The sequence below is a fragment of the Diabrotica undecimpunctata genome, chromosome 3 (genome assembly GCF_040954645.1).
Source record: "Diabrotica undecimpunctata isolate CICGRU chromosome 3, icDiaUnde3, whole genome shotgun sequence".
Classification (NCBI taxonomy): domain Eukaryota; kingdom Metazoa; phylum Arthropoda; class Insecta; order Coleoptera; family Chrysomelidae; genus Diabrotica; species Diabrotica undecimpunctata.
Window position 1 is genome coordinate 160,244,530 of NC_092805.1, and position 13,297 is coordinate 160,257,826.

Below are 13,297 nucleotides of genomic sequence, written 5' to 3' on the forward strand. Positions count from 1 at the left end.
AAAACAAATGGTAGCACAGAACAAGCAAGAAACCTTATTAGGCATATTTTAAAGTCTTGAAAAAATAAGGTATTTCAACAAAACAAACTTGTGACCTTGTGATATCATCAATATTCGAATTGTCACAAAAATTGGCTTATTTATCTTAACCTCACTTTGTAGTTTTTGAACCCCTGAAAAGTCTGTCACACATTTAGTTATGATCATATATTTATATGATTAACTTATAAAATCAAGAATAATGCCATCATTAAAATGGCAAATTGCTTTTGGTCTCGGAGCAGCCGGTGCTTTGGGTTTAGCTTACTGGTATTTAAGAGCCAACAAGAAAGAAACGTTGCAGACACTTAATGCTGCAATCGAAAATGATAAGGAAAATAGTCCGTTTCAAGAAGCACAAAAGTTTAAGACACAAGGTAACGAATTTTTTAAAAGAGGCAAATATGATGAGGCCATTGCCTGTTATAATAACGCAATAGAAACAATACCGGAAGAACACAAATTAGATCTTGCTACCTACTATCAAAACCGAGCTGCTGCATACGAACAGCTAAAAAAATGGAGTTCAGTAATATCAGATTGTACAAAAGCGATTGAACTTAATAATCGATATGAAAAAGCACTTTTCAGAAGGGCCAAAGCTGAGGAAATGCTTAAAGACTGGGTCAATGCATTAGATGACATTACAACAGTGTGCTTATTACAAAATTTTCAAAATCAAGTTACTATGCTTATGGCTGATAGAGTATTAAAGGAATTGGGTAAACAGAATGCAGCAGAAGCTATCAAAAATAGAATACCTGTAGTACCTTCACGTAGTTTTATTAAGACATATTTTTCTTCATTCTCTGAGGATCCTGTATTCAAAAAGTTACAAGAAACAACTGAACCACTAGGACTAGGTGATTTGAAAGGTAAGTTAATGCTAAATTGTATACTTAATAAGTATGTACTATTTAATGAACCAATGGGTTGTGGATCTATGATAATATTACTTACATATTTCCAGTCTGTTACCTGCTATCAGAATAAATCTAAAGTATATTCATTTAGCAAATTCCCATCATGAGCATGTGTTGATATTCACCCTCTCATTCGTCAAGAGGCTTTTAAATATAATTTATTGCCTTAAGCCAGATGGATTCTCATGTTACAGATCCAAACTTGCCAGTCAGTTTAAATTCAATTTGTAGCGTGTTGCTTTTTTATTCAAAATGTTTACTTTGTTATGTATCTCTTAGTTAATGAATATTTTATTTTAGCACATTTTCCTTCAATGAAACATTAAATTTTGCTCACAGTGATTAAATTTCAAGAAAGTCTTACACTAATATTTTCAAAAGTATATATTTTGTTTGGCTTTCACATGCATTTGTTGACAGATGGGAATTTGTAAAACGAATGTAGTTTATTATGGATGTTTACATCATATATTCTATGCCCTGCCTTTTTCTATCACAACCAAGGCAATCATAAATATACTTGGATTGGTTAATTTTTATGCCTACATTATTATTTTCTGATCATATAAATGTTTAATATTGTTGAGTCTTTGTCTGAATATATTTGAAAGATATATAAGAGTCATATAGACTGCAATTTCAGATATTTACTATAATTTCTAAGAATTTATTTTGCTTATTTGTTTATTCTACAGTATCGTAATTTCTAAAGGCCTTTGTGCTAGATACTTTTTTTTTCAACCAATTAATCTGGAAGAAATGGTTTGAACATCCTATTAAACATTTTAAAAAAGCTTGGACTCATGTCACAGTGAAAACATCTTGTGTTTTGATGACATCAAACACTACAGAGTTAAGAGCAGTAATACACCATCCTGTTGGGGCCAAATGGTGTCAAAATTAATATCCAAGCATTTTTTATTTCTGCCCTCGATTCTACAGTAGATCTAAATTATTTTGCTTATTCTAATTGCTTATTATTCAAATGAACATAACAGTGGTATGTAGAATACCTGCCTTTTTCAATCTCTTTTTTCACAACCATCTAGATTTGGTTTTACTCCAATATCTACAACTGTGGAGATTAACATTATCATGTAGAAGAGTGTATTTTCATTGAAAAAAAACCTTAGACAAGAATCTTATTTATAAATTGGAGGTTCTTATCTACCTGTTGCATTATGGTTTCATAAAATCAATTATCAGATAATTATTTTTTATCAGCATTACTTTATAAGAATAAAATGTATGTATTTTTATTCTAATCTAATGCTCTAATGCAATTTTTGTAATAAACTCGCAAGAATTTTCTCAAAAGAGAAAAATTTCAAGGATTTGCCATCATTCTTCAAAATTTTTCATGTTCATTCAAACTCCAGTTTTGAAAATTTTGTTATGAGTTGACACATATTATTAACTAATAAGATTACATTATTTTCTTAAACATTGTATAAGTGCTTTGATGATTATGTCCAATAATTAACATTTTTAATAATATGATTAAATTAAATTGGCTTCTGAATCATGCACCTGCCTTGTTGAATGTACTGTGACAGTCTATGTGTTAATATACAAATGCCACAAGAAAATAATTTCATAACCATAATATCTTATCTTCTGTATCAGAATCAGTGCATACTTTTTGCAATTGATGAAAAATCATTTCTACATGAAGCATTGTTTTATAAAAAATAAATAACCAAAATACAAAATGTTTATCCTAAAGCTTTAATTTCTAACCATTTGCTTGATTAATAGACGACAAATCAAGTGGAATACTTTCTATAATGTCCATAACTGTAATGATGTTTTTTTCAATTGTCATAAACAGTATGAACTCCCTTGATTGAAAATTCCAATGTGTCTGGGAAGATTTTGGCCACCTGCGATTAACCACCTGATCAAAAATTTTTGAAGAGATATAGAAAAGAATGCACACAAACCAGATATATTAGAAAAAAGTATCCTAGCCTGCTTATTGATAGAACATGCATTTGCCATAATTAAATTCATTATAATTACATAATGTCATAATTAAATTCATAGCAATGAATGTAATTTGCAAGAGAATGTGTTTATCATCATCATAATAACTTTGATCAGTTAATTTGTTCAGAGTATGTTTTAATAAGGGATTTAAAACATTTAAAATGTATTTAGCGATTGATTTGACATTATGTTCATCCAGCATGTAAAATCTCCAAAATCTCTCAACTGGTAATCCTTTACACAAATATTTATAACTAACTATAACTAATTGAAATTCACCAGCAATGTCTATTGTTTCATTGGCAATCACTGCAACATGGAGAATTTTCAATTTCTTTCCTAATTTCCTTGTGATAAACATCTAACATGCACTCAAGGAGGTCATTTTGGGTTGTGTTTGAAGTACCTTTAAAAGATTTGGAACTTTGAATATGAGCCTTAAAGTTGTTATCTAATTCAGCTCTAAAATTGACCAGCTCTTAAAATATGCTTCTGTTTTCTAAATTTGCCTCTTTGAGGTGACCTCTCAAAGCTATCTTGAAAGCTCCATAAAACCTTGTACAATTTATAATTCAATTCTTATCCACTTTTTCATTGTGTTAAAAGTTATCCCGAGTATTCCGATAAGCTGAATTTAACTTGGTTTTTATATTTAACTTATCAAGTATTGAAAAGCTAAAAACATTATTTGGACTTTACATTTTTCATAGGATTTCATTTTATCCCATATATGAATAAGATTGTCAATGCTTTTGTTTGACCAAGTCTCTCCACCAAACAAAACTCTTAAAAAACAAAACAGTTTAGTAGCTTGTTCGCAACCACACAACCAGCTATTTTTATATAATAGTTTTATTAATTTTACAACAACGAAGTTTTTGTCTATTTCCACTTTGTTTTTCAATTTTTAAATCGGGTATAGGCTGACCTAGTTCTTTAGTTTATAGTTTTTTTTTAAGGAAAAACCACCAATAGAGATTTTTAAGATAGTTTGATTCATTGTTAATTAATAAATTAAACCAGATTTTACAGTATTACTATATAAAAATTAAGGTGTAAACTATTCATTGACTGTAGCTGTACCATGTTTAAAGGCTCTAGAAGTTTTCTATAAAAAAAAGAAAAGACAAAAGAAAATAAAAATATAAGAAGAAGAAAACCTGTTGTCCTTAAATCTAATAGGGTTCTCCTTATACATGCACGAACCTATGTTCTAAGTTTTAAGTCTCTAGGACTTTTCCTTGTAAAAAAAGAAAAATGATACCTATATTAGAAGAAAAAGGCAGTGGTTTATTAATATTTTTTTTTATATTATTTCATTTATATTATAGTAAAACATTTCAATTAATTATTACCTACATTTCCCACTGGTATCATCTGTTGACAGATCTGTAAAAACCTAAGTTTTCCACAGATATAGACTGAAGATGTAAGGACAAAACTTGTTAATTATATTAGATATTTCCAATACACCTGTAAACTTAATAGTTTATACAGCAATTTTTTAACATCTTATATGATTGCTGCAATTATAAAATAGGATAATATTTCCATTTCTCTTGTATTAATAGTTTATACAGCTATTCTAATATCTTCTATGATTGAAAAGAGACAGAAATGCAAACATCGAATTGCTTTGATGAGTTTTGCTCAGTTGCCTGAAAACTAATATAATTATGCAAAAGTTCTTTAGAGATTAATAAATGCTTAAAAATGTTGATAGTAACTTGATAGTAACTATCATTCGGATCAAACTTCGAGCACAACAACACCAGAAAATAACAAATGTGTGGCAAATCAAATTTCTGCTACAATGTAGGAAGGATAAACTATTGTTAAATTATGAACGAAAGTCAGATACATGTCTGTAAAGTTAGCATATCTATTTTATAAGGCCGTTAGCTTTATACCTAATAGCATAATAATTGTTTCTCGGAAACGGTTGCGATTGGTTAATATACCAATCAATAACAATTAATTAGTAATAAAATATGTCGCCAAGGTTGGCCCTATACCCCTTTTCCTTGCCGAGATATGGCTATGCTAGCTTTACTGTAAAGTTAGCATACCCACTGTTTCTCGGAAACAGTTACATCAATACATTTTTTCTTTCCATAAAAAATTAGCAATAAATTATAGTGTTGGTGTGAATTCAGCATTATAAAATGGATATACTAACTTTGCAGACATGTCAGATACATTTATGACAGAACTTATATAAAAAAAAAAAAAAAAAAATTTTAATTTACTAATATATATATTAAAATTTATCTTCTACAGGTTTTAATTATTGTATTTCAGGTTTTCTAAAGGCAAAATTAGCGTTTGCTACTGAAAGGTATGATGAAGTTATATCGGCATGCACAGAAGAACTGAATCTTAGTGAGTCTGAATCACAGTACAAATTTGAAGCCTTATCCCTTAGAGCATCATTTTATTTCCTCACTGGTCAGTTCAAGGAGGCTTTAGAAGACCTTACATTTATAATAGACTCTAAAGAAGCAGATCTTCTCATCAAGATAAATTCTCTAATAAAGAGGTCTTCAATTTACATGCAGACAGAAAAAATCCAGGATTGTCTTGCTGACTTTGAAAAAGCTGCTGAATTAGGTCCAGAAGTATCAGGTAATTAAAAAGTAGATATATCGGGGGATATAAAAACGTATCATAATATAAAAAGTAAAAATATATAAATATAAATGTATATCTGAATCATGCCATAATATTATTTATATCTAAAAAACAATATATTATTGTCGTGTTTATGACAACATTCTATTTTTATTTTAATCATTCCAAGAAAATTAATTACAGTATTGTTAAAATCAATTTCTGATCATTTTTAATATGTTTATATCGTGTATTAATGCTAAACAAGTTCTTTAAAGGGGAATTTGTATTATTGTTTATTTTAAAATGCTCAACTCTACACTATATAAAAAAAATTAAATAAAGTAATAGTCATTTGTTCAAACCAATTGTAATAAAAATTATCTAATTGTAACAGTTAACGGTATATTGCATTCGTGGTATATAGGCGTAAACGGGCCCGGAATTATTTTTTATAACCTGCCGGCAGCAATTATCAAAGGCGATGCTGAACTGATGTCTCAAAAAAGTGTTAGCCGCCTACGATAGAATGCTTGATCCAACGTTTTTACCTTGTTTAGGCTGTCGCCTCTTCAAGGAAGGAGTACTCCTTTTTTTTTTTCGGAGTAAGGGGGGTGTGGTAAATGTGATGACGAATGGTTGTGGAGATGTAGGTGGATTGCTAAAAAGCTGGGGTTCAGAAGATGGCGTGTGTGATATGGACAATATGATATGATATGATGAAGCATGCAAGAAGAATTGTTGGTGAAGAAGGCCAAACAAGTCGATAGGATTCTGTCTTTTATCAGTGTTAGATTGGCTACCTGATGTATGTGTGCTGATGGATAGTAACTGCAATTCCTCATGCAGAATCTAAGGGTTTTCGTTTCGGTTTCCATGATGGTGTTAATTTGGCGGCTGTTAAGTGATGCGTAGAAGCATGCCTTGTATTCGATTAGCGGTCTTATAAAGGTTTTGTAGGTGTGCAATAATGTTTTAGATGGCGCCCTGTCCATTTTACCGGACAGCGCTGCCAGGAGTTTAAACCTCTTTCTCACTCTGTCTAGGGTATCTTGAATGTCAGTTTTCCAGTTGAGGTCCTGCTAAAATGAACCCCTAAATAGGAAACCGAGTTTCTGAGAATAAGGTCCTCTCCTAACAAGATTATCCGGCCATGAACATCGCGACAATTGGAGGGTTTGAATAAGATAAGTTGAATGAGATAACTCGATCTAAATAGTTTTTTGTTCTTTTGAATACAGACAATTGTCCACGCTCCCTGTGTGGCCCTGACGTGAGGAGTGCAGTGTCATCCGCATACAGAAGAAGGATTTCCGATCTATACTGCGGACGGGGGATGTCACTATTGTAGACTGTGTATAATATTGGAGCAAGAATTGAGCCCTGGGATACTCCAGCTTGTGGGGTAAAAGGGGTGGATAAAATGTCGTTAACTTTGATCCTGATCGTCCGATTGGAGAGATAGGAATTTATTAGCTTAACGAAAGGTGTGGGCAGTCCAGCAAGGTGGAGTTTTTCGATCAGGCCTGTGTGCCAGACCTGATCAAATGCCTTCTGGATGTCTAGGAATATGACTATGACGTGTTTCCATTCGTTAATTGATTGTGAAATGAAAGTTGTTGTTTCAACCAATGCATTTTGCGTGGAATGTCCAGCCCTGAATCCGAATTGGTAATCTGGAATGGCGAGGTGAGCGTCTAGGAATTGTACGAGTCTTTACTTAAGGATCCTCTCGTAGACTTTACGTAGGGTACTCAGTAGAGAAATGGGTCTATACGATTCAGGGTTGGTTAGGGGTTTCCCTTGTTTGGGAATCATAACTGTGGTGGCCACTTTCCATGGAATTGGAAAATAGCTCAGCGTAAGACATGCATTGATTATATTGGTGAGCAATGGGATTATATTCTTTGGAAGATTTTTAAGGCTTCTTCTATGGCTGCCATCTGGGCCATGAGATGTGTTTTTTACCAATGTTACACATCTGCCTGACGGTGTCCTAAGTCACAGGTGCCATCATCGGGTGAGGATGAGGACCCAAATGTGCCTGAGGGTAAGAAAATATATCTTCCACTCTCCGTTCAGCTTCCCTTTTGGATCTTCCATTGAAATAAGAATGTTCGTCCAATATACATTGTGCCATGTGCTTGACTGCAAATGTGGTTATGTTTGCCTCTAAAATCTCAAAGTAACTTTCGTTATCAATCTAGTTTAATAATTTTGTATTACTTTATACCTAACTCAATCTGAAAAAGTCATCGGTTTCTCGTTAGAAATCTTGTAACAGGTCTTGATAGCTGATGACAAATCCTTGAAGACATATAGCTGATTTTGCTTTGTGTTTTAAACAGTCATAAAAAGTGAAAATACCGTATTTTGCCTATACAACGTTTCTTATACATTTTAGCGAAAAATGGTTCGAATAAAAGTTGTAGATATTATAAAGTTTTTTAATTTGCGAATTTCAAAATTAAAATGCATAAACAATTGACCGAGATAATTGCAAAAAAACCGTTATTTTTGCATTAATTTATAAATGTTAATAACTTTGTTGTCTGAACAATGACATGTAATATAACTAGTTGAAATTATGGCAATTAATGAGTTACTGAAGTGTGCTAAATCTTAGCTAGATTGACCAAATAATTTGTAAGTTATTCAATTTGTTTATTCTGGAGAACAATTATTTAAACAATTGTCCTTGTCCAAACAGTGATCTAGATGTAGTTAGTAGATCGCAATCAATTGTTTGAGGCTTCAATTTTAAGATATATTTAGAAAATTTCAACATTTTATATAAATTGTTATTAAAAAACCGTTTGAAAAAGTGCTGGCTTTTTAGCTTATAAATATTTGTGCTTTGATATTTTTAATGTCGCGCTTGTAAATATGACAAAAAAACACAATCTATAGAAAAATGAGTTTTTTCCTTTACTAGCCTATTATACCTACTGCTGATTAAATACCTAAAAATGGTTTGGATTAACCAATAGATGAATTTTAATTTCTGACCCAGATCTGTCATAAGGTTTTTTTAATATTAGAACAAGACAACTTTCCATGAAACATTAAATACAATCACTAGTATTGTTATTACTATTGGATCTAGTTATATATTTTTACAATTGATATATTGCACTTCGAGTGACTTTTGTTTAGTTAGCTTGTGTTTAGCACTTGCGGGAACAAACGTATCTCCCACATATTTCGATACTATGTGTAACTACACTCATACGAAGATACATTTGCAAATAAGTGTTTGGCTAATTTTAACTCTATATTTACCATATTATTTTGATCAATTTCACAATATATCATTTTATATTATTTGTAGATGTATTCCATCACAGGGGTCAAGTAAAACTGTTAATGGAGCAAATAGAAGATGCCAGAAAAGACTTTGAAAAGGCGGTATCTTTAAATTCAGATTTTGCAGTCGCTGTCGTACAAAAATGTTATGCAGATTATCGTTATGCCATGCAAGTTAAAGACGTAACTCTTCTCATGCAAACAATGCACGATTTCCGTATGGCTATTGAGCGTTTCCCGAATTGTGCGGAAACCTACGTTTTATTCGCACAAGTGAAAACCGAAAAACAAGAGTTCCACGAAGCCGAGAAACTGTATCAAACTGCCATGGAAATCGATCCGCATAATGCTTCTATTTACGTCCATAGGGGGCTTTTGTTGTTACAGTGGAAGGGTGAAATTGAAAATGCCGTTGACCTTATGAAGGAGGCTATAAAAGTTGATGATAAGTCTGAGTTTGCTTATGAAACGCTTGGAACTGTAGAAGTACAAAGGTAAGTTATATTTATTATCTTCAAATAATTATTTTATTTATAATATTCTTAGGTTTTCTTTTATTTGTTAATTTTTTGTTTTATTTTATTATTTTTCTTCCAAAAATAGTTGGCGCTCAACTTTCTCTTCAACTAAATGTCCTGTTTATTTATTATTTTTCTATTTCGATTTTCTACCAATTCAATTTCCTCTGTACTTTCCGTATAACTCTTGTATATGGAGTGTCATTATAACGTTGGTAGAATTGTTAATACTTGCTATCTTGTCAGCGAGTATTTCTTCCACTTTTCTAGCAAACAGAACTCAACCGAATATAACAGAAAACCTTCACACTTAGGATAAGTCGTAAATATTGTCCTACAAAAATTCACTTGTTCTTTTTTGTAAATATTTTAACTTTTTTTTATTCTTTACTTATTTGTCGAATACTACTATGCGTTTTTTGTAAATCTACAATTTTATAATTTTACATTTTTATGCCTTTTGCATTTCTTCTTAAGGTCAAGAACATGACTATTATTTTTGTACTACTACGCTTTAAACTTTTTTCTTAAATATCTTGTCTTCATTGTTCCAGTTTTTGTTCTAAACCCATTTCAGTATTTCTTACTAACACTACATCATCAGTGTTAAAGTCTTAACATACCTAATAATTCCTCATTATTCTGTTACAATAATTATTAAGAAAGCACGAAAATGTATTCTCTTATTGTCGATATATTTCAACTCAAATAAAACGAGTTTTTGTTGCTAAAACAGGTTGATTATATTAATATTCAACATAATTTCGAAATAAATTTACCGCCAATTCTTTTGTATATAATATAAAAAACTATCATTTTTTACGACCACGACTGCCAACCGCCTCGCTAATTCGTTACAAAAAATAAGTTTTTTAACTACCTAGAACTGGGTCAACAATATCGGAACTCGTAAAAGGGCCATAAATCTTTTAGTTTTATTGTTTTTCTGCAGTTTCTTCATAATGTATAAAAAAGTGGATTTTTAGAACCCACTGTTTGGGACATGAAAAGTTCGTTAAAATTCGTTACGACGGTTGAAAGATTGGCGGTTGTTTTTCCCTATAAAAGCTTGATGCAAAGCTTCAAGCGGCATTCAGAGACTTCTTGCTCGACCCTCGTGGCAAACAGTTCACACTCAAGTCTTTCGCTCTCGGCCATTATCGCACGATATATTTTAGGAGATAGGATGATATTTTCTGACATCCACGTGACGCCTAACTTTCGCGCCACATAAAGAAATGGGTCATTCCAGTCTGTAGGTTATGGATCCCCAAGTTATACGTCCATAGTTGCCTTGAATAATATGCTTTAGAAGTTGATATATCAGGACTTGGCATAGTTTTTGGCAAGTTGAAGATGATCGCAACTTTGCTAGCATCTTTTAGGTCATGACACTCATCTCTTGGTGTTCATACGGCTTCCGTCTTACGCAAGTAAAAGTCTTTTTCTGTCTGATCTAAAGCGTTTTCTGCTGCCGAACCATGATTTATTTTTATCTGAAATTTGTCACATTTAACACAAGCGTATGTACTTGCCCTTCTGAAACTAAAGTTAAAATGAGTATTAAAAATATTCCTATAAAAACTTTTCTTTACAAGTTCTTCCTGTTTTTCCGCCTTACAGAAATCACAATAAAGTTTGTACATTATTTTCAAATTACACTCCTGAGGAAGATACCTCCTATTCGGAGTCTTATTTCTAGTGTAGTGGCTTGTGTACCTAGGAAACTTAATATGCTCTTTCATGATTTCAATTGCCCTTTCACAAATTTTGTACGGGGGTGGTTTCTTTCCCCTTTTGTCTATGCATGACACGCCCGAGGAGACTTTTTTTGCTTTCAACTACATTTTGTAAAAGTTTGTTGGAGACATCAAGAGTTTTCATTATAAACTATTTACATACTCCAAAAACCATCCAAATTATAGAAACTTCTTTGTTGCTAACTGCATTTAGTTTTTTTTTTTTATTTTTATAGGCTCAGTCTGTATGGATCAATTCAGAAAAGCTCTTTGGAGATTCCAATACTCAATACTCTTTAAAAATTAAAAGTCTTTGTTCTTGTGAAATATTATTGTTATATTTGTTCCTCCAATGATGATTTTCGTAACTTTTTTGCTTCATGATTATTTTGTTTTTTGTCCGTGTAAGCTTACCTGAATTTCTTGCTATTTTGGCTTAAAAACACTGTAGTTTATAATAACGTAAAACACTGCAGTTTACATTAAAGTATTACTTTAACAATAAAATAATATTGCTTTAGAGGAGCTATACCACTACCCATCCAAAATGATAACAAACTCAACTAACAGTCTGACACAGTGGAAAAGGGGTACAAGTGCACTTGTAGTTGACTTGGAGGCCAAGTTACTTACCGCTAGAAAGCAGCACCTGTTAGTCTTATCGCTTAGATCTCTTTAACTCCAAATAGAACGAAAGATTTCCAGTTTAGCGATGCAGTTTTCTCAATATTTACAAAAATGTCACTTATACCCCCTTACTTCTAGGGTCCTCATATAGGATACTCAAGATTTTCTTTGTATATTTACCTTATTTTCTACTTCTATAACAAACCAGTCAGGTTGCATTCAAAGTAAGCTGATGTATATTGAACAGTTTTTTCATTGTTTTTCTTCAATTTACCTTTAATATAAAAACTTTAATTTATAAATACACTATAGATTTAGTGTTTGTGTCTTAAATAAATTTATTTTCATTTCTTTTTTTTTTCATTTTCATTTCATTTCTAAATAAATTGATTTTTTATTTTCAGAGGTAATTTGGTACTCGCAATAGAATTATTTAACAAAGCCATCGCCCTTGCAAGGTCGGAGATGGAAATGGTGCATTTATTCTCACTTAGAGATGCGGCGTCTTCACAACTCAAAATAGCCTCGAAGATGGGCTTGGGACCAGATATTTTGAAAGGAGTGTCATAATGTTTCGAATTAATTTCGTGTTCAAATTTCATTTGTAGTGGTTGATGCAGTAGATTGTTAAAAATATTGTTGTTAAATGTATATACAGATCATTCCTAAATTAAACGTTTGTGATAGTCGTACAAGTCTTTCTTTCAGCTCTAAATATCTTATTATTACGATACACACAAAGATAATGATCGGAAGTTTATGATCTAAGAAACTGAAATACTTTTACTTTTACGGCAACAGATTGGGGCTCTATTATCGTTTAACCATCTATTGTATATGGATGATTTGAAATTAATACCTTCCACTTGAAATCGCCTAGATCAGATGCTAAAAACTTTCTCGAGTAATATTAGTGGCACTTAAAACTACACAAGTGGCGCATTCTTAACATAGTCCGAGGCAAGACTCAGCTGGGAGAATTCGATATGCAAAATGGCCGAATCGTCGAGGGCATGTGAGAAAATGATGTATAAAAATATCTTGTAATGAAGCAGAAAGGCACTTGCTACCTTACTAATGACATTGGCCTTAGTTTAAACTATACTTCCAATGCAAAAACGATGTTTTGAAAATTTCGGTACTTACCCCCTTTTCAATGATAACGCCTCAATTTTTATTTGACGTTTCGACTTCTACTACGGAAATCGTTTTCAAAAAAGATTATTTTAAAATAGTGAGCTGTTATTATAACTAAGTTGTTTGGCGGTTATTGTTTTCCAAATTATCGGTTGTTGCTATGAATGACAACCAGAGCTTGCTACATTCTGCCGATGGGTTAGCTACACATTTTTCTTCATTAAGTAAGATGAAAGCTACTTCTTCGATTTTTCTGTTTTTCATGACTATTGATTCACATTTTCATTGTACTCTGTGTTCATTGTCCCAGGCATATTTGCATATCTGTGATTTATCGAAGTCTCTATTTTTGGTGTATGTTTCATGCTCGTTTATCCTGACACTTAGGAGTCTTGCTGTTTCTTCCACG

The 13,297-nt window shown here is 31.9% G+C and overlaps 1 protein-coding gene across 1 annotated transcript; it reads left to right on the forward strand.

Moving 5' to 3' along the window:
• The first annotated feature begins 146 nt into the window (after positions 1-146).
• Tom70 (translocase of outer membrane 70) lies at positions 147-12,440 on the forward strand. Its single transcript, XM_072527349.1, has 4 exons — positions 147-914; positions 5,253-5,576; positions 8,893-9,361; positions 12,156-12,440. Exons 1-4 carry the CDS (start codon positions 242-244, stop codon positions 12,319-12,321), a joined length of 1,632 nt encoding a protein of 543 aa, XP_072383450.1. The 5' UTR covers positions 147-241; the 3' UTR covers positions 12,322-12,440.
• The last annotated feature ends 857 nt before the right edge of the window (positions 12,441-13,297 follow it).